General features: G+C 47.4%; 1 protein-coding gene across 1 annotated transcript; it reads left to right on the forward strand.

Moving 5' to 3' along the window:
• Positions 1–2,220: 2,220 nt before the first annotated feature.
• Positions 2,221–27,371, forward strand: LOC136636229 (NACHT, LRR and PYD domains-containing protein 12-like). Its single transcript, XM_066611184.1, has 11 exons — positions 2,221–2,337; positions 10,828–12,508; positions 14,395–14,481; positions 16,041–16,211; positions 17,870–18,055; positions 19,200–19,367; positions 20,679–20,849; positions 21,924–22,094; positions 22,755–22,925; positions 24,426–24,596; positions 26,934–27,371. Exons 1-11 carry the CDS (start codon positions 2,316–2,318, stop codon positions 27,019–27,021), a joined length of 3,087 nt encoding a protein of 1,028 aa, XP_066467281.1. The 5' UTR covers positions 2,221–2,315; the 3' UTR covers positions 27,022–27,371.

Here is a 27,371-nt window from a genome sequence, read left to right on the forward strand (position 1 = left end):
TGCATATTGAACTGTAGGTTATTATTCATGATTTTTTTTCTTTCATGTTCGTGCAACATAATTTTGAACTCTCTATTGTTTGTTTTGTGCTTGTAAACTGTTTCATGTGTGGCTTTTTATGCATGAGTTCATCATTATTTCATGGTTATAAATACCAAAATAAGTGATTGGTATTATGATATTGAATAAATAGCCAAAAATATTGAAAGATGTGTTCGTTATTTTTTTTACATTTGTAAGTATTTATGTAAATTATATTTCAGCAACGCACACAATTTAATGCACTTTCTTCCTCAGTGTATACTGTTTTTGATGTTGTTGTGAATTTTTGGAAATAATATTTGTACCTGACTGGCATTCTGTATGCTGCAGAATGGAGGATAAAAGATGGATAAATGGGAGCGCATGGGTCCTAAGGACATCATGATGCTGCAGGGTGTCATGACGTCATGGCATTGCCTTGGGAGCCAAAAGCCCTGAGTACACATCTGCAGGGAAGCAGCAGGTTTGGCACCCACCACATGCTGCGAAGCGGTGAGGGACCTGCCAGTGCATCGCCACAGACTTCATTTTAGGATAAGAACATAAGAACAGCCCCACTGGATCAGGCCATAGGCCCATCTAGTCCAGCTTCCTGTATCTCACAGCAGCCCACCAAATGCCCCAAGGAGCACACCAGATAACAAGAGACCTCATCCTGGTGCCCTCCCTTGCATCTGGCATTCTGACATAACCCATTTCTAAAATCAGGAGGTTGCGCATACACATCATGGCTTGTACCCCGTAATGGATTTTTCCTCCAGAAACTTGTTCAATCCCCTTTTAAAGGCGTCTAGGGTAGACACCAGCACCACATCCTGTGGCAAGGAGTTCCACAGACCAACCACACGCTGAGTAAAGAAATATTTTCTTTTGTCTGTTCTAACTCTCCCAACACTAAATTTTAGTGGATGTCCCCTGGTTCTGGTGTTATGTGAGAGTGTAAAGAGCATCTCCCTATCCACTCTGTCCATCCCCCTGCATAATTTTGTATGTCTCAATCATGTCCCCCCTCAAGCGTCTCTTTTCTAGGCTGAAGAGCCCCAAATGCCGTAGCCTTTCCTCATAAGGAAGGTGCCCCAGCCCTGTAATCATCTTAGTCGCTCTCTTTTGCACCTTTTCCATTTCCACTATGTCTTTTTTGAGATGCGGCAACCAGAACTGGACACAATACTCCAGGTGTGGCCTTACCATAGATTTGTACAACGGCATTATAATATTAGCCGTTTTGTTCTCAATACCCTTCCTAATGATCCCAAGCATAGAATTGGCCTTCTTCACTGCCACCGCACATTGGGTCGACACTTTCATTGACCTGTCCACCACCACCCCAAGATCTCTCTCCTGATCTGTCACAGACAGCTCAGAACCCATCAGCCTATATCTAAAGTTTTGATTTTTTGCCCCAATGTGCATGACTTTACACTTACGGACATTGAAGTGCATCTGCCATTTTGCTGCCCATTCTGCCAATCTGGAGAGATCCTTCTGGAGCTCCTCACAATCTCTTCTGGTCTTCACCACTAGGAAAAGTTTGGTGTCGTCTGCAAACTTAGCCACTTCACTGCTCACCCCTGTCTCCAGGTCATTTATGAAGAGGTTGAAAAGCACCGGTCCCAGGACAGATACTTGGGGCACACTGCTTTTCACCTCTCTCCATTGTGAAAATTGCCCATTGATGTCAATTGCCCATTGACACCCACTCTCTGCTTCCTGGCCTCCAACCAGTTCTCAATCCATGAGAGGACCTGCCCTCTAATTCCCTGACTGTGGAGTTTTTTCAGTAGCCTTTGGTGAGGGACCGTGTCAAACGGTCCTGTTCAAACAGGTCCTGTGTCAAACAGGATTCCTGTTGTCACTTATGTCAAAAAGAACCATCCCTGGAAAGGCTCCTTGAAAAAGAGTGGAACAGTGTCAGATCTCGCCCATACCGGCTTTGACCACCAGATGCCGCTGTTTCGCTCGCCAATTACCGGACCCGGGAAGAACGCAGCCCAGCCCAGCCCAGCCTCCCAGTCCCTCCTCAGTGCTTTCCCGGTGAAGCTTCCTCATTGCCCGGAGTGCCGCTGTGGTCATCGTGCGCAGGCGGAGCCGCAGCCCCCCAGCGGGCAGGAGAGGGGCTGGTCTCCTTCTGGTCCCGCTGCGGACGGGCTGCCCTCAGTCCTGCCCCGAGATCGGGGGAGCTGTTTGTCCTGCGGCTGCGGTGCAGGCGGGAGCCTGGAAGGAGCCGGCTGGAGAAGTCCTTCCTGGTTGGTGGCTGGCCCGGCACGCCCGAGATGGCGGCAGCAGCGGCGCCGGGTGAGCGTGTGGGGCGCCTGGCAGGGAAGCGCCGCGGTCTGCCCAGCTGGGCGAGTTCCAGCGCTGCCTCCCGTGGAGACCAGTGCGGGGACTGCAGGCGCTGCTCGTCCGCGGGCTCTGCGGTGGCGCTTGTCGCCTGCGGGTGGAAGCGGAGAAGGAAGCAGAGTGGAGGAGTGTGGACGGCAGGGACGTGTGGTGGGTGGGGGAGCAGGTGAGGCAGAGCCTCCCGGAGTCCTTCCAGAAGTGCTGCCACCGTGTGAGGCGCCGGGGCACCCACGACCCACATGCAGAGTGTGAAGAGCGCAGAGCATGTGGGTTGTGGGTGCCTGGGCGCCTCACAAGGCAGTGGTGCTTTTCAAAGAACTCCAGGGAGGCTCTCCCTCACCTGCCTTCCCACCCACTGCACATCCCTGGTCTGAAAGGGAAGGGGAAGCACAGGCTTGCATAAGAACATAACATAAGAACAGCCCCACTGGATCAGGCCATAGGCCCATCTAGTTCAGCTTCCTGTATCTCACAGCGGCCCACCAAATGCCCCAGGGAGCACACCAGATAACAAGAGACCTCATCCTGGTGCCCTCCCCTGCATCTGGCATTCTGACATAACCCATTTCTAAAATCAGGAGGCTGCGCATACACATCATGGCTTGTAACCCGTAATGGATTTTTCCTCCAGAAACTTGTCCAATCCCCTTTTAAAGGCATCCAGGCCAGTCGCCATCACCACATCCTGTGGCAAGGAGTTCCACAGGCCAACCACATGCTGAGTAAAGAAATATTTTCTTTTGTCTGTCCTAACCCTCCCAACACTCAATTTTAGTGGATGTCCCCTGGTTCTGGTGTTATGTGAGAGTGCAAAGAGCATCTCTCTATCCACTCTGTCCATCCACTGCATAATTTTGTATGTCTCAATTATGTCCCCCCTCAGGCGTCTCTTTTCTAGGCTGAAGAGGCCCAAATGCAGTAGCCTTTCCTCGTAAGGAAAGTGCCCCAGCTCCGTAATCAGCTTAGTCGCTCTCTTTTGCACCTTTTCCATTTCCACTATGTCTTTTTTGAGATGCGGCAACCAGAACTGGACACAATACTCCAGGTGTGGCCTTACCATAGATTTGTACAACGGCATTATAATATTAGCCGTTTTGTTCTCAATACCTTTTCTAATGATCCCATAGAATTGGCCTTCTTCACTGCCGCCGCACATTGGGTCGACACTTTCATCGACCTGTCCACCACCACTCCAAGATATCTCTCCTGATCTGTCACAGACAGCTCAGAACCCATCAGCCTATATCTAAAGTTTTGATTTTTTGCCCCAATGTGCATGACTTTACACTTACTGACATTGAAGCACATCTGCCATTTTGTTGCCCATTCTGCCAGTCTGGAGAGATCCTTCTGGAGCTCCTCAATCACTTCTGGTCTTCACAGTTTGGTGTCGTCCGCAAACTTTGCAATCTCACTGCTCAACCCTGTCTCCAGGTCATTTATGAAGAGGTTGAAAAGCACCGGTCCCAGGACAGATCCTTGGGGCACACCGCTTTTCACTTCTCTCCATTGTGAAAATTGCCCATTGACACCCACTCTCTGTTTCCTGGCCTTCAACCAGTTCTCAATCCATGAGAGGACCTGTCCTCTAATTCTCTGACTGTGGTGTTTTTTCAGTAGCCTTTGGTGAGGGACTGTGTCAAACGCCTTCTGAAAGTCCAGATATATAATGTCCACGGGTTCTCCCACATCCACATGCCTGTTCACCTTTTCAAAAAATTCTATAAGGTTCGTGAGGCAAGACTTACCCTTACAGAAGCCATGCTGACTCTCCCTCAGCAAGGCCTGTTCATCTATGTATTTTGAGATCCTATCTTTGATGAGGCCTTCAACCATCTTACCTGGTATAGATGTTAGGCTGACCAGCCTATAGTTTCCCGGGTCCCTCCTCTTTCCCTTTTTAAAAATAGGCGTGACATTTGCTATCCTCCAATCTTCTGGCACCGTGGCCGTTTTGAGGGACAAGTTGCATAACTTAATCAAGAGATCTGCAACTTCATTCTTCAATTCCTTAATAACTCTTGGATGGATGCCATCAGGGCCCGGTGACTTATTGATCTTTAATTTATCAATGAGGTCTGAAACATTTTCAACCTCTATCTGACTTAACTCCTCGGTCAGGAGGGGCCATTCGGGCAGCAGTATCTGCCCGAGGTCTTCTGCCCTGAAGACAGATGCAAAGAACTCATTTAATTTCTCTGCCATCTCTAAGTCTCCCTTTATCTCCCCTTTCCCTCCCTCATCATCCAGAGGGCCAACCGCTTCTCTGGCGGGTTTCCTGCTTCTAACATATTTGAAGAAACTTTTATTATTCCCCTTAATGTTGCTGGCCATGCGTTCCTCATAGTCTCGCTAGGCCTCCCATATCACCTTTTTCATTTCTTTTGCCACAGTTTATGTTCCTTTTTATTCTCCTCATTAGGGCAAGACTTCCATTTACAGAAGGAAGCTTCCTTGCCCTTCACAGCCTCTCTAACTTGGCTGGTTAGCCATGCGGGCACCCTCCTGGATTTACTGGAACCCTTCTTTCTTTGCGGTATACACCTCTGCTGGGCCTCTATTACTGTTGTTTTAAGCAGCCTCCATGCACTCTGGAGAGATTGGACTCTTTTTACCCTCCCTTTCAACCTCCTTCTAACCAGCCTCCTCATTTGAGGGAAGTCCGCCCATCAGAAGTCAAGGGTTTTTGTGAGAGATTTGCCTGGTATTCTTCCCCCGACGTGCATGTCAAAACGGATCGCAGCATGATCACTGTTCCCCAATGACTCAGTAACATTTACATCTCTAACCAGGTCCTGTGTACCGCACAATATTAAATCCAGAGTCATCTGCCCTCTGGTGGGCTCCATGACTAGCTGCTCTAAGCCACAGTCATTTAGCACGTCAAGAAATCCGGTCTCCTTATCGTGACCAGAACACAAATTGACCCAGTCTATATGAGGATAATTGAAGTACTCCATGATTACAACCCTGTCCCTCCTTGTCACCTCCCTGATCTGTTTCCTCATTTCAAGGTCCCCTTCCGATTTCTGGTCTGGAGGACGATAGCACGCCCCCAGTATTACATCGCTGCACAAGCCTGGTAATTTAACCCACAGAGATTCTACAGTGGAGTCGGACCCACCTTCAATCTCTACTTTGCTGGATTCTATCCCTTCCTTAACATAAACGGCCACCCCACCTCCAACACGCCCCTGCCTGTCCCTCCTGTAGAGTTTATAGCCCGGGATTGCGGTATCCCACTGATTCTCCGCATTCCACCAGGTTTCCGTTATGCCCACTATGTCAATGTTTTCCCTTGTCACCAGACATTCCAGTTCTCCCATCTTTGCTCGGATACTTCGGGCATTCGCATAAAAGCATTTGTACACGGAATCCCCCGGGGTGGGCTGCTTATTCGCTCCTTTGTCCCCGCATCCTCTCACTGTGCCAAACCGTCTATCATATCCTATCACACTACCTTTCCCAATTTCTTCTCCTACTCTGCCTTTGTCTTGTTGTTCTCTAACCCCCCCATCCTCGTCCCATAGGGATGAGGAGTCCCGAACCGGATGCCTCTCGGCTCCTGTCGGCTTTCCCCCAGGGATCAGTTTAAAAGCTGCTCTGCCACCTTTTTAATGTTATGCGCCAGCAGTCTGGTTCCATTCTGGTTCAAGTGAAGCCTGTCCCTCTTGTACAGGCCCCGCTTGTCCCAAAACGTTCCCCAGTGCCTAACGAATCTAAACCCCTCCTCCCTACACCACCGTATCATCCACGCATTGAGACCCCTGATCTCCACCTGCCTAGCTGGCCCTGCACGTGGAACAGGTAGCACTTCAGAGAACGCTACCCTTGAGGTCCTGGCTTTCAGCTTCCTGCCTAAAAGCCTAAATTTGGCCTCCAGGACCTCCCGGCTACACTTGCCCACGTCGTTGGTGCCAACATGCACCACAACCGCTACCTCCTCCCCAGCACTGTCTACCAGCCTGTTTAGACGAGAAGTAATGTCCACAACCTTCGCACCAGGCAGGCAAGTCACCATGCGGTCCTCACATCCGTCGCAAACCCCCCTCTCTATGTTTCTAATAATTGAATCCCCCACTACAAGAAGCCCCCTCCCCCCCTCCTGCCGAGGAGTATCCTGAGTGCGTTCGGATATGGGCCCATCACCTGGTCCCCCCTAGGGGATTGTTTCCCTCCTCTCCAGGATGACATCCTCCAGCCCCGAGACTTCCCACCCGGGCAGCTGAGGAGCTGCACACCTGAGGTTGGGACGAAGCCTGATCGTCCCCGGAAGTCTCCCCACGGTCCTTCTCTGCCTGCCTGCGCTTCTCCAGGTTGCCCACCAAGGCTTCAAGGGAGCGGACGCGTTCCCTGAGACCCTGGAGCTCCTTGCACTGAGGACACACCCATGACTTATGCCCCAGAAGCAAATAATCATACATGTGGCACTCAATGCAGAAAACTGGATAGCCCCCACCCTGCTGCTGGCCGTCTGACTGCATAGCTTTTTTGATGTTGTTTTTATTTAGGGGTACTATAAAAAACCCTTCACTGGTTAGCAGCCCTCTTCTCAAGGGAAGAGAAAGAGCAGTGTCTGGGGCCCTGGCCTCCTCGCCCTGCTGCTGAACTCACACTGAGGCTAACCTTGTGGTGCCTTACCTGGCACTTAGTTCCCAGAGACACTGGGGTTCCCAGAGGCCATGCACGTCTGCAGAGAGACTCACAAGATGGCAGGCCCTAGCTTTATACTCCTAGCTGGCTCCTCCTCCCTCCCTCCTTGCTGATTGAAAGGAGGGCTGGTCTTCCCAGGTGAGCTTACAAAAGTTCAGGAAGACAAAAGGCTGCTGATGGGCTTAGTCCACTCTGCAGGCCCCTGAATGGGTTGTTTGGATTAGCCTAATGGGGCTCTTATTATCTCCTAAAGGTGGTGATGCTAAATTTCTAAAATGGACTATGTTAGGTTGCCTGGGTGGTTGGGAACTGGCCCTTCCTAGGTTCTTTCCCTCCTGTTTATTGCTCTCTAGATCCTGTGTCCCAATTTACTGAACTGTTTAGGTTATGTTCTAACTTAGATTAAGTTTAACTTGGGTTAAGTATAGGTTTAATTTAAAACAAGTAGAAAAACCTGCTTTCCACTTTATCCTCCTTCCTTCCTTCGGTTAGATTAGGTGCTAACTTAGGTGCAGCTAACTTTCAATTTTGATTTAAGTGCCTGACCCTTGGGCTCTTACTCATGAGTAGGACTCTGCTCCTGCTCAGAGTAGACCTATGTACCTCCCTTAGGTGCAGCTAGCTTTCAATTTTGATTTAAGTGCCTGACCCTTGGGCTCTTACTCATGAGTAGGACTCTGCTCCTGCTCAGAGTAGACCTATGTACCTCCCTTAGGTGCTAGCTTAGGTGCAGCTAACTTGCAATTTTGGTTTAAGGTTGATTTAACGTTAAGGTTAGAAGACAGTGAGTTGGGAAGACAAAGAGTTAGAAAGAGTACACTTACCTTCTCCTTCTCGTTGTCCTCCTCCTCCTCTCCTTCTCCAAAACTCAAAGGTCCACTTGCCTCCTCCTTGCACTGAGGCTAAACTCGCGGTGCCATACCTGGCACTTAGTTCCCAGAGGCACTTGGGTTCCCAGAGGCCATGCACGTCTGCAGAGAGTCCATGCGTGTTTTCCCTTGTTTAGCAGTAGGTAGCAGGTGACAGGAATAGGCAACCCTGATGCAGAGACCTGTTCCGTAGATAACTGCCCCCCATGTGTCCCCATGTGAGTCCCATGTCCCCAGCTGTCCCCATGTGAGCTTGTGACAACTTTGAAACACTGAAAACTGATGAAACTCTGCTCTGGAGATAGACAGTGTGTGAAATGAATGAGTTGATAGGTTACACGTTTCTAAAAATGCAACCCACATATATGTCAGGCTGCAAAATCAGGCTCCTCTTGTTCTGCCTTGGCCTCAAAGCCATTGGCACAGGGTGCTTGGGAGTAAGATCACGCAGACAGGCAAATGTGGGGCAGGAAATCACATATGTCCTTTATTGCAGTGATGTTCAACTTTTTTCATCTCAGGGCACACTGACAAGGCACTAAAATTGTCAAGGCACACCATCAGATTTTTGCCAATTGACATTGCACACCATGCTGTTGGTGGGAGCTTAAATCCTCCAATGGCCCTACTAATACTTCCCAAAACTCCCGTGGAACACCTGCAGACCATTCGCAGCACACCAGTGTACCACATAGTGGTTGAAAATGGCTGCTTTACCATATATTAGAATAGATTATAGCAGGCAGAGGACCCTGTTTAGATCATTTGAATGATGTAAATGGAATCAGGCAGGAGGTCTGGTCTAGAGGGTAGAGCCTCCATTTGCCTGAAGATTAACATCCACAAGGTCACCAGTTCGAGGCCACCGGCACCGTGCGACCTTGAAGCAGCTGGCAAGCTGCAGCTGAGCTGTTCCATCTGCTCGGAGCGTGGGAGGATGGAGGCCAGAATGTTAAACCAGATCGGAGTGTAACAGCTTGAATGTGGTGGTTCTTGAAAGAGAGAACCTTCTTTCAATTTGTAAAAATCCCTGCGTGGATTTAATAAGCCTGCCTGTGTAAACCGCCTTGAATAAAGTCTTGAATAAAGACCAAGAAAGGCGGTATATAAATACTGTATATTATTATTATATTATTATTATCATATTCACTATCCAAGATTAAATTGTCCATGAGATAAGGAAAGAGATGGATCAATGATGTGAAGGGAAATAAGTTCTATTTAACCGAGGTTAATAGAATCTGATCTGAGGATAATAGAATTTGATTTTTGTTCTCAAATCATAATTGCAATCTGTTTATGTGGGAAGTTGGTGAGATGTACGGCCCAATCTTAAACAACTTTCCAGCCTTGATGTAGCCATGCCAACAGGATGCATGCTGCAGGCAGTCACAGAGGCCTCCTCAAGGTAAGGGAGCATTGCAGCTGCATCGGTGCTAGAAAGTTGGTTGGGATTGGTCAATTTGTATACTAATTGCTTTAATTTATTTAAGCATCTTGAAGCATGGATGTGTGGGACACCTGCTTCAGGCTACAATCCTATCCACACTTTCCTGGGAGTAAACCCCATTGACTATAGTGGGACTTACTTCTGAGTAGACATGCTTAGGATTGGGCTTTCAGTCTGTTAACTATCTAAGAAATTTGAAGAAAAAATGAAAAATTTCTGGTGACCGAACAGATGCTGTTTCAGGGGAGTGGATGGAATTTAACTGGTACGTATTACAGCCCAATCCAGTGCTGGGCTTATGCTGACAGATCTCATGATCTCATGATCATTATCTCATGATCCCTCAGCATAAGCTTTGTTCCTGCACTATGAAAACTGTGCCATCATTGTGCACTTAAGAGCCACCAGCACAACCAGCTGGAGACCTTGTGCACACCAGACACTCCCAGATACCCTGCTGGAGCAGGTAAGGTGGTAGCAGAGGCACTTCCAGGGGGGATTAGGGTTGAGAAGGGGCTGAACTGCGAGCGGGAGGGGTGGATCTCAGCAGAAGCAGTGCGCACCAAGATTTTTCAAAAAAAAACTCCTTTTCCAGTCCAAAAACATCAGACTTACACCAGCTGAAAAGCATAGGACAGGAGACTCACTGGAGGCCACTGGGTCTTTGGGTGGTAAATAAAAAAGATGTTTACTTACACATTCCGGGCCTTCTTGTGCCCCCTCCCACAATAGCATGCAGTGTGCATTCTGTAAGCAGCAGTACATGTTCTGGGTTGGCAGGGGATAGGATTGGGCTACTAGGTGATTCTGATTTCTTTTCACATAATCGGTACTCATGAAGTGTCCTGTTCCTGAAGAAAGGAGGATAGTCTTTGAAAGGGGCCAGGAGGTGGGGGAAGCAGGTAGGAGGCATTCTCCTATGGGGGGGGGGGAGTGATTTATACAAGATGGTGTATACAGTACCAGTCCTTTCTTCACTCTGTGATTCCTAAGGAGCAATTTCATGTTGATTGCCAATAGCATAGTTTTGACTATTCAGTTTGCTTAGTTGTATGCATAAGGGTGGGTGAGAGCGATGATGTGTTTTTAGTGGTCCTATATAGCTTTTCCTTTTCTGTACTGCTAATGAATGCATAAACTTTAAGAGGTTTTGATATATTTAGTCAGATTTTATTAGACACCAGGGTTTGTCCCAAACAATTTGGACAACTGTGAAAAACTTACTTGAAGGATGAATTGCTTTTGTTTCCAAACTCCTTTTTCTGATGTGGTGTGCTGGGGGGAACTTGCAGCTTCTGCCCACAATGAGGTCCTGTTACTGGCAAATCTAATGTGCAAAATTACCCTGTCGTTGCTTATCTTGCCAAACATTTGTATGGGGTACAGGAGAAATCTGTCCATAGCTTCATCTGATTGTTGATTTTCTTTTTAAATCTGTTTGCGATCTCTGTTCATGGATGCTGTTTGAATCAGGTTACAGGGAGAAATACAGAGAACATGTCAGGAAGAAATACCAGGTGCCAGAAGATGAGAAGTCTTGCCCTGGGGTCCATGTGCCATTCAGTGAACCTTACACAAAACTAATTAAGGCAAGTGAAGAGGATGGAGCGGATGAATTCCTGCAGAGGCGATGGAGACATAGAGGGATGGTGGCTGAGCAAATGGCTGCGACCAGCATAGACGCCCTGTTCAGTACTGACAGCAGCATGGCGGAGACTGTCGTGCTACTGGGAATGGCTGGGGTGGGAAAGACCACGATGGCCAGAAAGATCCTGCTAGACTGGGCCAGTGGGAGGCTGTTTCCAGAACGCTTCAATTCTGTTTTCTACATAAGCTGCAGGCAGCTGGATCTGGTGAAGGGACAGGCTAGTTTGGCTGACTTGATTTTAAAGAATTACCCTGAACTGACTCCAGAAGAAGCTGTAAAAGAACTTCTGATGAATCCCAACAAACTCCTCTTCATAATGGATGGCTTCGATGAGCTGAATAGTTCTATTGAGCTGCAAGAAGACAATCTAAGTATCAGTTCCTGTGGGAAGAATCCATTGAGTGTCCTTCTGAATGGTTTGATTACCAAGAGGGTTTTTCCTGAGGCCTGCTTGCTGATCACGACCAGGCCAAGCGCCTTGGGCAGCCTGGAGAACTGTTTGCAGTCCCCTCGCTATGTGGGGTTGTTGGGATTCACTGCAAAGGGCAGAGAAGAATATTTCCACCAGTTCTTTGGGGATAAAAAATTAGTGGCCCAGGCGCTTAAGTACATCAAGAGGAAAGAGGCTCTCCTTGCCATGTCCTTTGTACCTGGTGTTTGCTGGATCATCTGCACTGTGACGAAACAGGAGCTGGAAGGGAGCAGAGGAGATCTTTCTCAGGTGCCTGACAAAGTCACAGCAGTGTATGCGCGTTATCTCTCCCATTTGTGTGCATCTCCCTGCAATAGTGCTGAGCGCCAGAATCTGAGAGGACTTTGCTCTTTGGCTGCTGAAGGAATCTGGAAAAAGAGAATCTGGTTCAAGGCAGAAGAAATCCAGAAGCCAGGTCTGGCTCCCTTTGATTCTCTCCCTCCCACATGGTCTGAGAATCTCTTCCAGAGAGATCCCAGTTCTGATGACATCTATAGCTTCGTCCACCTTAGTGTGCAAGAGTTTCTTACAGCTTTGTTCTATGTTTTTGAAGATGAAGCCAAAGATTCTGAGACTGCTAAGCAAGAGACAAAAGTATTGCTGGAAAGCTGTAGCAAAGTTCAAGGGGATTTGAGTTTAATTGTACTGTTCATGTTTGGCCTTTTAAACAGAAAAATCACGAAATACGTCCAAGAACAGTTTGGATGGAAAATGTCATCTGCAATTCAGGGTGATCTGCTGGAGTGGCTTAAAGGGCACACGCAAATTAACTCAGTTTTTCAAAATTACGATCAGCTGGAGCGTTTCCATTTTTTGTATGAGATCCAAGAAGAGGAGTTTGTTCAAAATGCACTCAGTCATTGGACTGAACTAAAAATGGACTGGTTGAAATTCACCCCACTGGATCAAGAAGCTCTCTCCTTTTGTGTGAAGCACTGCTTAAATTTGGAGACTCTTTCTTTATACACATGCTCATTTCTGTCAAAAGGCCCTGAAGCCAGAGAACTTCCAGCCCTTCCCAGTTGGTTATGCCAGTAAGTCATATTGGAACCTTTACATTGATTTTGACCAGCTATTTATATTATTATTTTTACTTTCTGATAACAAACATTATCCAAAGTTCTGTGAGTACCAGTGCAGTTAAATTGACTTGCCCTTAGCTTTACTCTAGTAAGAGAAATCTATTGTTTTTATTTTAAAAAATGGAAAAACAAAAAAGGCAAACCAATACAATGCCTCAGTCCTCTTCTTGCTTCTCCCCTCCATACCCGCATTAAGCCAGTGCTAAACTACAGAGCAGGGTAGCCATACTTGCTTAACGAAAGAGCCACATAAGGTAAACTTCAGATGTTTGAGAACTGCAATATTTAAGAAACATTTCCATTCTTATATACATTTACTCACCACAAACATTAAATGTAGGTTTTAACCCAGAGAACTTTCAGTTTATACCTTGCAAATAACTGGAAAGCTTGAAATTATCTTTTATGTTAATAGTCATACAAAGTGGAGCTCAGCCTGCCTATTTCTGCAGATCGCACATGATATGTCAAAGGGCCACATATGGCTCACGAGCCACAGTTTGGCCACCTTGCTATAGAAGGTCACGGGTGGAGGATCCTGACAAAGTGCGGACCACCATTGGTCATAACATGGCCCTTTCCTGCCCTGTTAATTGTGTGTTTAATATTGTTTCTTTGGATGATGTGACGATTCTGTTTCTGAGAGCACCACCTTTCAGATTTGGCATTGTTCTCATTAATATTAGGTTCAATTTGTTGTTCCTTTCCCTAGGTCACTGGTTCTCAAACTTCTCAGGAGTAAAACTCCTGAGGTGAGTCTTAGTGGGGGAAGGGGCAAAGGCAGCGACGCAGCCCCCAGGATCGCATTGCTAACGGGGACGAAGGGAGGGTGTTTTTCCTTCCAGAGGTCTGCTGCAGGTGCAGGAGTTGCAGGGAGCCCCGCGCAGCCCTCTGCAGGGCTTCTCAAAGTCCTAGAACGTTGGAAAAAAGCTATCACAAACCACTTCCTGGTTGCAGTTGCAAACCAGGGATGATTTGCGATTGTTTTCCCCCAATATCCTGGGGGTATCCTGGGGTACCCCCCTGGGCATCCCCCAATATCCTGGGGTATCCCCCAATATCCTGGGGGTAGCGTCGCTGCCTTTGCCCCCTCCCCCTCAAAGACTTACCTTGGATATTTTACTCCCAAAAAGTTTGAGAACCACTTGTCTAGGGATCCTGGGGATCGCATTGCTGCTTCTCCCCTTCCCCCACCCTTTAAAGGGGAAGCATTACAGGAGCTGGTGGGTCACAACCCACCATTTTGAGTACCACTGCCCTAGTTATAAATACACCTAATGCAACCATCCGGGAATACAGTAATTGCATCTACCTGATGTCTGCATATGCTGGCAGTACAGTCTGGTGGCAGAACTTGGTTGGGAAGCGGGGAAGAGATGGGGTAACCGAGTGGAGGGGCCTAGGGAAGTTGAGGTCTCTTCGAGGCAGTTTACAAAGCAAGGACACTAGCCTGAAGCAGCCCAAACAGAGTCCAGATCCCTGAAAAAGGACATGTCTACACCACACATTTAAACCTAATGGGTTTAACTCTCATGATGGACTCTCAGCCAAGGCAGTTTGAGGAAGTTCTCTGGAAGGCTGGGTCGCTTTAATGAAGAGTTCTCAGCATCCTTGTCAAACTACAATTTCCAGATTATTTAGAAGAAGCAGCAACAACTAAACTTGTTTCAAACCAGTTTAAAATACGTAGGGTAGATGACCATTAAAACAGTTTCCTGTCTCAATCAACAGAAAGTATAGAGTAATTAATATGCTTATATTTCATGTGACACTCTTGTTATTTGGGGAAAAGAGTGAACTCTGTGGGGTGGGTTTTTCTTTTCTTCCTTTTTTTTAAGGCAGGTTCAGAAGACTCAGAAGCATTCAGAAATGCACTTGCTCTGCCAAGTACTAAAGGACTCCAAAAGCAAAATAAAGAAACTAGAGTAAGTCATGATTGCTTCTTTTCTCCCTTTCACTCCTGAGTTGTTTAGCAGCTGGTTCTGCTGTCAGGGATAACATGTTGATATTGCCTCCATCTTAAATGTGTGTTCTACGGAATCTAGCATCTAGGAAGGGCAAACCACACCTACTCTTTTGAGTAGCATTACTTGATGGACTTATGGACCAATCTTACCCAGGCTTTATGCTGACAGATGTTGCAATCTGTCAGGATAAGGCCAAGACCGCTATGCGGCATCTGCTGCAGTGGTGCACAGGCCGGGGCCAAAAGCACAAATGACTGGAGGCCCCGCACGTGCACCAATGACTCACATAGCTCCTTCCAGAGCAGGTAGATCAGCAGGGGGACAGATCAGGGGAGGATTGAGATGGAGATTGGGCTTGGCCAGGGCAGCCATGGGTGGATCTTGGTAGCACTTGTGGCACTGAGATGCTGTCCCCCCAACCTGGGCTCAGCACTTACCTTTAGACCTACCCAGATTTATGCCAGCAAGGGAGCTGGCATATTCCTGAGGAGGCCTATTGGGGATTAGAGAGTGGCGGAGTAGGTAAGTATGAGATTTCTGTACCTACCACTCCATGGCTGCCTGGTCCTCAGCCAGTCTATAGCATGAAGCAGAGGCTGCATTGGCACTAATGCGTGCTGTCTGCTGGCCCAGGATATGATTGGACCATTAGATTTTCTTGAGCCAAAAGCAGCCAGATTGGGAAGGCCCTGCAGATGGGACTGTGGCAGGTGTCAAGATTTAAGATCCCTTTCACAATAGTCCCAGTCTGTGAGGAGCTCCAATCTGACTGCCATTGGCTAAAGGAAGCGATCAGTCTAATCACACTTGAAATGTCACAGCATACCCCTTAGTGGGGTACAAGTCTTTCCACAGGAATGGATGGGTGGGGCTGAGTTCTCATACCAGTAGAGGTTAACTGAATGATTGGCAAGTGGAAATTCCTGAGGTCAGGAATGTTGGGAGGTTACAGTGGACTGTCTGCTTTTACGATTAGTGCCACTCCAGCGGTACATTGTTTTCCACAACAAGATCATTGGTTGGAAAAAGCAGCTGGCCAGTGTGCAGTTGCCATGTTGGCTCAGTTCAGTGCTGCCTTGCAGGTCCCCTTCCTTGCCTTTTCTGTACAAATATTAGAAGTCTGCTGTGGATAAAATCAACGGTGTCTGTGTCTGCTTAAAGTAGAGATGCTTTTAAAGCACTTTCAGATGTCATGTGCTTGCCTGTGGTATCTCTCCTTTCTTTCCAGCACGCTGGCATGAAGTTCCTGAGGAACTGAGAGCAAAAGAGTTTGCTAACTCATCAGGAATGTTAAAAATAGTTTTGTGTGAACCATTGAAGAACCAAAGAAGGGAAAATGGATAGAGGGGCATTAAAATTCCCATGGAGTCAGCGCTGCCCTTGGGTGACCTGTGCACAAGGAACACCTGTGGCTGTGCACCTTCACAGAGAAGACCCGCCCCAGTCAAAGAAAATCTGTTCACTGGATGCCCAGAAGAAAGCTGGGCTGATAGAAGTGCTTCTGTCCTCTTCCATAGGCTTAATGGCTGTAAACTTACTGACGGCTGCTGTGCAGATCTCTCCACCGTTCTCTCTACAAATCAGATGCTGGCAGAACTGAACTTGCAGGCTGCTCGACTGAAGGATTCTGGACTGAAGTTCTTGTGTGAAGGCCTGACTCATCCAAACTGCAAAGTGGAGAAGCTACGGTAAGCATGGCAGAAACTCCTTCTGTCTAACAATCCCAGCAGAATGAGAGCTTGTAGGTGGGGCATGACATCTGTTACATTCATGGGTGCAAAGTGCAATTCTGCAATTGTAACATGTCTTTGTTGTAGCAGAGTCTCTCCTTCTTAGCTGCCGGTCCAACCTGGAGGAGCTAGAACCTGAAATGACCCTGGAGCCTTAAAGACCTCCCTTAGCTCTGAAACGTCTGTGGCAGGCACTGCAGTTTCTTACGGTCCTTCCTCTGTACATCAAGGATGTCTTTGGGAAGGAACAGGAAGTCCTTCTGCAGACGTTCTGTGTGATGTGAATCTTGTTTCTCATAATAATATAATGATGTTTTTCTCATTCAGTACACTCCAGCCCTCTGGCCGACGGCATTCCTAATCTGCGTTTCCTACAGTTTCCATATTTTAGCTTCCTGCGTGGCTTTTGCTTTTAAAGCCTCCATTGTTAATTTTTGTTGTATCTGAAAAATTTATGCCTTGCTTTATCTCTTAATGCAAAACATCTTCTAACGTCAACAACCATATAGTAAGAGCAAAGTTCAATGCAAAATACAAATATTTTTAAGCTATGGCCATTGCTATGGAATGAGAATCAGGAAAAATATGAAGGAAAGACAGGTACTGACTGAACACCTGCTATCTCTTAGTAGAGAAACCAAGGATGTAGCATCTTCCTCACGTTAGCAGACCAGTCCTGTGGACTAGTTATGACAGTGGAACAGAGATCCCCTACAGGCCATACACACAGTGCACTGCTGGCAGCCATTTTGGAGCTGCCACTGCAAATGGCAGTGGCCCACTACCACAGCTGGTGACTTGCTTGACAGTGGGTAGGACAGTATGGGGGTGGGGGTGGATCCTTGGCAGGGAGGAAAAGGAAGTAGGCATTTTGGGGGAGGGACGAGAGAGCTGGAAGGGGGTGGATCTAATGGCAGTGGCACATGCTGGAATATGTCCTCTCTTTTGAAAACTTCCCTGTCTCTGAGGTCACAGAGTGGCTTTGGTGGTGGTTGCCTTGCCAGTGTACGGAGTCTTAGGGTCAAGCTACATGTGATATTTCAAGTGTTCCCAGCCTGGGTGGGCTCAGTTCCCTTTTAGCAGCTTGCTTGTGATAATGACGGGGCTTAAACCTGTTCCACACAATCCCTATATCTGAAGGAACCTCACCTGGCTGATATTTACCCCATGGAAAAGCTTCCGTTGGTAACAGGGCGAATATCAAATGAATGGGAGGGGGTTCACAAAGCAAAGCCCCATTATGTCCCTTGCTGCTGAACTCCTGATCTTCGGAGACCCTGTTCCAGCTACTCTCAATGAAGGACAAATGGAGTTGATCAGGGCTAATCAGATCACATGCAGTTTGATCAGCATTAGACTTGGGAATCTGTGGGCAGAATGGGAGAGGATTTTTCTCAGGGATCAGGTGTGCTCCCTGAGCATAGCCAGCCCTGTAGTGCTTCCTGGAGTGGCACCTCCCTCTGCTGCTGTCTCCTGCAGAACAGCTGGGGGGAAAGTAGGCCCGCTGCTCTCCACGCAGTCCAAGTGGTGATGCTGTCAGTTGGTGTCTCACACCTTCTTTGCCAGGAGGCTTTGAAGAGCAATGAGGACTCACACAACACATTCCTCTCTTTCAGGTTGTGGGGCTGTGACCGTGACCGTTGCCTGACCCACGCTTGCTGCAGTGATCTCTCTGACGTCTTCAGTAGCAGCCAGACACTGACGGACCTGGCGCTGGATTACAATTCTTTCCTGGGAGACCAGGGAGTTCAGCTGCTGTGCAAAGGGCTGGAACATCCCTCTTGCCAGCTGCAGAGCCTGGGGTGAGTAGGCAGGTGGCTCCCTATCTTGGTGAACAGTTTGGTCAAGCGCAGCTGGTGCAGGACAACTGCACCCTGGCAGTGCATAGAGAGAGGTGGAGAGAATTTAGTTCTGACATCTGACGGATCCCCCCCCCCACTTGTTACATTTGGCCACATATTAGCACTTGCACATCTGGGGCACAAAGCCATCATTTTCAAACCAGGCAGCGTTTTTGTTTGGTTTTTCACAGCAGGCTGCATGGCTGCCTTTGCACTGTGTTCAGCATCCCCCCAGCTGTCTGAATGGAACATGGCTTATCCTGGCAAATGACGTTTTACAGTTGTGTTGCAGAACTCTCTTTCAGGGGTGGCACAATTTAGAACTCCACCTGATGCCACCTCGAGTCTGCTGCTGTCACTTCCACACTACCAAAACAAAAAACCCCAACTGAACTCCACATGTGGTCTTTGCAAACCCAGAAGTGCAGGACTTCCAGTCATTTTCCAAAGGACCACACAAATTTCAGAGCTCCTTCATTGGCATGGTCCCTGTAACTAAAGCCAAAGTCCCACTCTTCTGTGTCTGAGGAAGCTTCACAAGGAAGCTTGCTCTGTGCTCTTGGATGAAAACTTCCTTGGACTGTTCTTGGTGAGAACAGAATTAAACTGCATTAAACGCAAGTAGAGATAATGGTTTGGGCTGTTACAGCACAAAGTGGGGTTGGTGTTTGCTCACCCTTCCTGCACAGACCTCTTCTGACATGACACTGTACACGTGTACCCATGTGAATGACTCTACGTGTGTTCGTTTTAAATGTTAGCATGTTGCCTGGCTGCTTCAGTGTGTATGTGTTGCTGTACGTACATTGAATGCAAAGTGGAAGGAGGGCACATCATGATACTCTGGGGCAGTCAATGAGGCATTATTATTTCAGGCCAGTCTCAAAGCAGCACTATTCTGACTCAGCCAGAAGGGACTTACTGGTGCTTGTTTTCACAGGAAGGGAGACGGATGGAATAGAAATGTCCAGGCAGATTAGAAAGGCAGCTCCCCTCCTCTTCTAGGCCGCACTGCAGGCTGGAGACAGCTCATCTTTGCAATACAGCAGGGAGTCAAGGAGCAATTCCCAAAGTCGTGATCGTTTCCCACTCTTTCCCCACGTAGGTTGGAACAGTGTTGCCTGACAGCTGCCAGCTGCCGGGATCTCACCCCTGTTCTCTGCACCAGCAAGATGCGGAAGCTGAACCTGGAAAGGAACAAACTGGGAGATGCAGGAGTGAAGCTGCTGTGCGAGGGCCTGAAATACCCAGGCTGCAAACTTCAGACTTTGTTGTGAGTGCAGGCTGAGTGAACAGGAGCAGGGCTCTGGCTGTCTTGCCTTGTTTTTGTCTATCATGCACAGGCTGGGGAGAAGCTGTCACAGATAAAGCCACCACAGGAGGCAGGGGGTTGGAGGCCTCTGCTCCATCACACTTCTGATCCAGATCTCAGTGCCACTGCTCCCCCCAGCATTGTGCTCTTGCAGCCATTTTCAACCACTGTGCCGTGGCATACTGGTGTGCCATGAACGGTCTGCAGGTATGCCACAGGAGTTTGGGGGAGGGTCATTTATTAGCAGAGTCTTTGGGGGATGTGAGCCCCCCACCAACAGCATAGTGTGCCTTGTCAATTGTCAAAAAACCAGTAGTGTGCCTTGACCATTTTAATACCTTGTCAGTGTAATGTGAAACGAACAAGGCTGAAAATCACTGTGCTATTATTAGTGGGAAAAGACCACACACTGACTTTCAAGGTTATTTCCAATAAAAAATAGTATGTGAAGGAGAGGGCATGATCAGGACTGGAACCACAACTGGGCAAAGTGCTGAGGCCCCTTACTGCCCCTCCCCCCCATTCTGCCCTGTTTCATAGCCCCTCATTGCACTATTTAAAAACTAAAGAAAACAAAACACACAGGCCCACATTGAGTGTCCATCATAACCTGTAACTTGGCCTTCAGTCAAGCATATTTTAGATTAGACATAAACACATCTAAAGATCATTGTTTTAGTCTTAGACTGTTTGGTGCTGTAGTATCAGGGGTTCAATCTTTCTAGGAGAGTGGACAAAATCTACTCAAAGTCTTTCTGATAAGGAAGGATAGAAATCACAAATGCCTTTTATCCTTAAGGTCTGCAAAGGAAAATCAAAGAATGAACCAGTTAATCTATTAAGCTGATGCACACATTGCCATTCAGACATTCAAACTGGCCTTGACCTGATCTCTTGATGAGTTCATGAAAGCCTATAGTCATGCCAAGGAATTGTGTGTGATCTGGAAGTCCATGCATACTGTAGGAAGTCCATGCATACATGCAACTGTAGGGATTTTCAGAATCAGTGAGATACATGCTAGTTTGTAACCTGTTGTGATGCTAGAAATCTTTGCAGTGACTCTGGGGGGTCACTTGGTGGCTTATATGCACCACCACCCCCCGCCCATAATAGTGGGTGAGCTTAACAGAGCTTGCGGTTAGCTGAAAGATATTCGTTTAACTTACTGATTGATGTTCTGCTGCTTCATAACATTCACTTCATTTCAAGGAGAGGAATGAACAGGTAGTGATTCCACTTGCACTAAGTGGTGCTTTTGATCTCTTGCAGACTGGGAACATGTGAGCTGACAGCTGCCTGTTGTGGGGATCTCTCGTCTGTTCTTGGAGTCAATCCAACACTGACGGAGCTGACTCTGGACTATAATGTTCTGGAGGACTCAGGTGTGCAGCTGCTCTGTGAGGGATTGAAGCAGCCCAACTGCCAGCTGCGGATATTGGGGTGAGTCACAGTTGGATGATGTTTGACTTCTAAGCCCCCAAGGCGATTAGCACCTTGTGGATTCGGTGTGTTTGCCATAATGAGCACATGGTGTTATGAAACCAGTCCAGGAAAAGGAAGGCGCCTTCTCCCAGGTGTGATTCCCATTTTGCACATGGGAAACTGCAGGCAGCATCCTAAATCCTGCATTCCAGTGTATTTGTGGGCAAAACTAAAGACTTGTGCATATTTTTAAAGTTTCTTGAAGCTTCTGAATTTGAATTTTCACCTTTCTGAGAGACAAGCCAATGGAAAAATGGCCAAAGAGACAGATTTAGCTGGAAGGAGAGAAACACAGATGGGCAAAGCAAGAGAAAGCTATGATGGTGAAGGGAAATTGTGATAGTCGTTCCATGTTCTTGACCAGCTTTGGAGGTATTGGCCCTGAGTGGCTGATCCAGCTGGCTTCCTGTTCTCACCCATTTTTTCCCCCACCAACAAGAAATGCCACTTCTAGGGGAATGTGGGAATGTCTCCTCCGGGTTTTCTAAGAATAGCTCTAAAGAGCCACTTACAGTCACACGGAGATTCCTCTCTTCTCAGCATCGCTATACCGCATTCAGCCACTAGATGGTGCTGAATATAATTGTCTGGTGTTGCTCTGCAGGCACTACTGTGAGAGTGATTTTGACAGAGACCCTGAGGTTCAGTATTATTTTTAGAGAGGGAGGGTTCTGCCTAGGAAACCCCTCTGGCTAGCCCGATCTCCTGAGCTGGTGGCAGTGGATTCAGTCTACAAAGGCTGTTCTCCAGTAGACTGTATGCCCAAACAGGGGAGAGAAGGGAGCAGGAAGGGAGTGAGCATGCTAACCACTAGGTGCTACTGCCCTGGATCAGTATGCAGCTGCTGGCAGCCTTGCTCTTGACTCTGACATAGGTGCTCAGTATTTTCAGGAGGCCTCATGGCTTCATTCTGATGCTTGGGAAGGAGGCCTTCAGAATTTGCCAACAAGTGTACAGGAGGGGATTTCACTGTGGGAAACACAGAAGGGAGGAAGTTTTCTTTTACTAAAGATGCTTTTCTGTCTCCTGCAGGTTGGGGCACTGCAGCCTGACAGCAGCTTGTTGTGGCGCTCTCTCTTCTGTTCTAGCCACCAGCCAGTCTCTGACAGAGCTGGTTGTGGAGTGTAACACTCTGGGAGATGCAGGCGTGAAGCTCCTGGGTGAGGGACTGAAGCACCCGCATTGCAGGCTACAGAAGCTAAAGCAAGTAACGGTGGGGAAGGGCGGATGCTTGAAAGAAACACACAATCTGTGCTTGGCAAAATAACTGGGAACTGGTGTTAGAGCCACAGTCCTTCTGCTTTTAGGCCAGGGACTGGTCCAGGTAATTCAAGGTCACTTTCGGTTCTCCAGTTCTAGCCTATTAACTCTCCGTAGTCTCGTAATATTTTCCCCATTAGACATAGTCTAATCTCAAACAATAGCCAAGACACCACCAATGCTGTCTGCCACTGATTCAGGGTAGAAAGTTTCCAAATCTCCAGAAACCCTGAGGAATGTGGAACTCAGGTTTTTCCAATAGGATGAGCTGCATAGAAGATAACATCATCCCTTCTAATAGCTGAGGGTCAACCAAGAAAGCCATTATGCAATGCACTGTCCATTCTTGGAGAGTATCTCTCCATGTAAAATGCAGAACTTGCATTTGAAGAGAATAGTGGGGTGATCTACATTGTGCAGTATCCCCGTATTGAGCCATGAACCTCTCCTATTGAGCCATGAAGTTCTGGCTCTTCTGCTCTGTCATGTCAGAATTAAGATCTATGGAGATTAACTTTGTCATGTGTGAAGTGGCAACCAGGGGAAGTAGGATAATGAAACTTGTTCTGTGATCATAATCGGGCAACTGTTTGTCTCCTGCAGCTTGTATGATTGTGATCTCAGCCCTGCTTGCTGCGAGGATCTCGCCTCTGTCCTCAGCAGCAATGGAATGATGTCTGAACTGCTCCTGGGAAGTAACAAACTTGGGGAACTGGGAATGAAGCTTCTGTGTGAAGGACTGAAACATCCACACTGCAAGTTACGGAAATTGTGGTAAGGAAGAGCTGGATTCCTCTGGAATTGTTTGGTTGCATATTATTTATTTATTATTAAGAAGAATACAATCAGTTCTCATTATCCACTGAGGTTAAGTTCCTGGAAAACCTAGTGGATACCAAATTAGTGGATACCGAATCATTGATACTATGGGGAAAATAGGATTATGTTCCCATGGACCCTCTTCACTATACCCTATATGAACCTAAATCTTACATAGACATCTATGGGATGAGTGGCAGTGTTATGGAACAATTTCTAACGCTAGCAAATTAGTTATTATTCCTTCCTAACAACATTATTCAATATAAAAGGTATATGAATGGTTTCCAAGAGCTTGGACAGTTCTTCGTGGCCTTTATTCTGGAAGCCCAGAGAGAACACAATCAGTTCCCATTTTGTTGAAAATGGCATTCAACAAATAACACACACACACAGCAACTCCAAAAGAGAGAGATGACATTTTAAATGCAGTGCAAGTCAGGGAAAGTCTGCTCCTAACAGAAGTTCCCCTAAATGAAATACAAACTAGGAAGAAAACACCATGGTCACACTGACTTCTGAGTACACATGCAAGAAATGAACTACACCTCTGTGCTCACACTACCTTCTTCACATAACCGTTTCTTCCAGCCTTGCTGAAAGCAATAGGGTGGGAGTCAAGGCTTGATTAGCTGCTTAGTGATTTGGCAGCAATCCCAAGTTGCAAGCAATTTGCAAGCAGCAAATGTTAGCAAATGGTGAAAACCACACACAAAACCCAGGCAACACTGTTGACAGTCACCAGATCAAAGCTCAACACAACTCATGACAAACCTTTTGAAAAAACCAGATCTGACAGGTAGGCAGACTGAGCACCATCTGAATCTCTTGGAACCCTGCACAGAAGGTCCTCTCCCACATCACCATCAAGCATGCCTCTAAAGCAGTGTTTCTCAAACTGTGGTCGTGACCCACTAGGTGGGTTGGGAGCCAATTTCAGGTGGGTTCCCATTCATTTCAATATTTTATTTTTGATATATTAGACTTGATGCTCCCATGACTGCATTTGGGGAAATGTTACAGACCTGTACTTTTAACAAGCTACTGTGAATATTTTAACAATGATAGTAAATGGGACTTACTCCGGGGTAAATGGGGTAGGATTGCAGCCTAGGATTGTTAAAAATGTTCCTGCTTGATGATGTTACTTTCGGTCATGACATCACTTTCAGTGGGTCCTGACAGATTCTCATTTTAAAAAGTGTGTCCTGGTGCTAAATGTGTGAGAACCACTGCTCTAAAGGAAGGGGGACTCACAGAAGGCCTCTCCAACAGGTGTTAATGAGCAGGTTAAGGCCATCGCTGATGCCTTGTGCCTTGTTCAGGGAAACACCCCCCTCCACCTAGTACAAGCTTTCTGTGTCTTCACACTTTCCTCTTTTCCATCCGTCTCCAAGTGTACTCCCCTTTCCCCATATTATACATGATCAAGTAAGATGCATTTGTGTCTTCCAGCTTGTGTATCTCTGAAATCACTGCTGCTGCTTGTGAAGAGCTCTCTTCAGCCCTCAGGACAAGCCAGACCCTGGAAGATATAGATTTGTACAACAACAATTTGGAAGACTCAGGAGTCAGGCTGCTGTGTGAGGGGCTTAAACAACCAACCTGCAGACTGAAGAAAATAGGGTAAGTGGCAGCTGACTTCCTTGTTATGCAACATTCATTTGCAAACTGATAACTTCCTCTGACCAACAAAACCTCCTCCCAGAGGCAGGCCTGTCACTGACTTTAAGGTGGAAATAAAGTAAGCATGTTCCCCCAGAGTGGCTTACTAGATGCCTTTGAGAAACCCAGAAACAGGAGAGGGAGGCAAGAGCCCCCTCCTGTTGCCCACCTGGAAAAGATATTCACATACTCCCTCTAAGACCCAAAGCAAATGTGCAGCTATTCCATGGGAAGATTCATCCATGAGTCTCATCCATGGGTTCCAGCTCACATGGGATCTGCAGCCACATGTTCAATGCAATCTAAGGTTTTCTTTGAAGCAAAAGCTGTGGTAGTCCCTCCTCCTTTGCTGAAAAAAAATCCTTCCTTTTGCCTGCCCCAAATCTCCCACCAATCAGATTCACTGAATGACACTGAATTCTAGAGTTTTGAGAGAGGAAGAAAAGCTTACTGCTCTTCACAAGATGCATAATTTTATGAACCTCGTGCTCCCCTTTAATTGCTTTTTTTAAAAAAAACAAAAAGCCCCACACATTGTAGCCATTCATTGTAGACTGATCCTAACAGCCCAATGCTAACCTGTATTGGTGCAGCAGGGCCGAGTGATCTATGCCATATCCAACGCAGGTTAGAAGCAGGCTGGAGTTCTCCTCAGGATAAGGGAACATTTGTTCCCTTACCCTGTGTCAGGCCCAAGGCTGCTCAATGGGAGTACTTGGATCTGCAGCAGCAAAATTGCTTGCACAAGTCTGAGAAGCCACATGTAGGGCTTGTAGGCCTGGGATGAGGATTAGGATACAGTGGAGGCCTCCTCCACTGATCCCGCCCCCCTCCCAGGCATGTCCTGCTCCCTGTTCCACCCTCCCCACCCAGAAACCCTCTCTTCCTACCTCCATTCCACCCCCTCACAGCCCCTGCACTTACCTCCACCAGCAACCGGGGGTCTAGATGCAGTGCCAGCAGGACGGCGCAGGCCTTCCTACCAGCGCTGCTTACACACAAGTCATGACAAACCTGCTTTATGGCACACGTGCAATAGCTAAAGCCAACACAGTGGCTGCTGCACTGGCACTCTAGCAATAGTTAGGATTGCGCTCTGTCTCTTGTGCATGCATGAGCTCTGAACTCATTTCCAAGCATCTAAAAAATCCCTTGGGTGTGCAATATGCCTTTACCCTTTGGCACTACAGTATCTTCGAACACTGAGTCTGTGCTTCTATCAAGAGGACAAAGCCCAGATTTTTGAGTCTTGTTTTGATGAGCACTGAGAAGTCCTTATAGGTCCATGGAGCAGTTCGTATGCTGCATGAGATCCTTGGCCTATTCATACAACAGGCCATCTAGACGTTGAAGTGATGAACATTAATGAACACCTAAGTAGAGTTCAGTAGATGGTAAGTTATGTCTTGTCTGGCTACTTACTATCTTCTTCCATTTTCCCATATAAACAAAAACATTGCTGATGTGGTTGTTAGCAGCAGGAGATGAGCATGTCCATCGTTCTGGCAGACCAGCTTGGAAGTGGGTATGCTGGGGAGAAACAGCATGGCTTAAGAAATCTACTTTCAAAACATAGAACTGGTTTCCATAGTGTCTTCTCCCTTGCAGGATTCTACTTACTATATGGCAGTGGTAGTCAAACTTCTCAGGAGTAAATCTCCCAGGATAAGTCTTTGTGGGGGAGGAGGGGAATGTAGTGACCCAATCCCCAAGATTGCACTGCTGCGGGGGAAGGGGGGCTATTTTTAAACTTGCCTTACCTGCTGCAGGAGTCTGGGGGGTGCAGGGAGCCCCGTGGAGCACTTTGCAGGGCTCTCCGCAGCTTGTAAAAAGTGAAAGTTGCAATCATGACCCATTTCCAGGTTGAGATAGCAAAACCGAAAGCGGGTCGCAGTAGCACCTTTAACTTTTTACAAGCTACAGGGAGCCCTGCAGAATGTTCTGCAGGGCTCCCCGGACTCTGGGGAAAAGCAAGTTTAAAACAAACCCCCCAATCCCTGCAGCAGCACGATCCTGGGGATCGCGCTGCTGCTTTCCCCCTGCCCCTGCCCCTTAATGGAAAGGGACAGTGTTATACAGGCTGGTGGATCGCAACCCACCAGTTTGAGTACCAGTGCTATATGGAGTAGGACTTGGTAGGGGACTTGTCAACATCATCACGCAAGCCAAAGAGACAGCATTGCTTTCAACTCTACCCTGAAATCACTTAACAGTTGTAATGTATAGATAAAGCATTGCACTGTGCATAGTCACTGTGTACAAGTATCTTCAGCATTTTTCTTTCTCTTTTACTCCCAGACTGGACAGTGATGAGTTAATGGAAGAGACAAAGAGAGAATTGGATTCCCTGAAAAAGATAAAACCTGGCCTCATTATAGACACATAGAAGAAACAGCAGTGCTGAGTAAGCATAAGAAGAATGGACGAGAGTACTAGGATAATGTTATGAGGATGTGTAGTGGAAGAAGTGGAAGTGTATAGGAATGGGATGGTGTGCAGTCCCTAGTGTTTAGCAAACAACATCACTAACTTAGGGTGCAATCCTAACCAGCACATAGGCCGGCATAAGTCCCCTGGGAGTCAGTGGGAGGAAGCCGCATCGGTGCATGTAGATGCGCTGATGCACGGAGGCCAGCAGAAGCCTCCGCAGTGCCTTCCTCACCGCCGCTTGTGTCAGCGCACCTGTGCCGACACAAGCAGCAACGGTAGATGTGGGGGGTGTGGAGGAGGCTGGAG

The sequence above is a fragment of the Tiliqua scincoides genome, chromosome 1, assembly GCF_035046505.1.
Source record: "Tiliqua scincoides isolate rTilSci1 chromosome 1, rTilSci1.hap2, whole genome shotgun sequence".
Lineage (NCBI taxonomy): Eukaryota > Metazoa > Chordata > Lepidosauria > Squamata > Scincidae > Tiliqua > Tiliqua scincoides.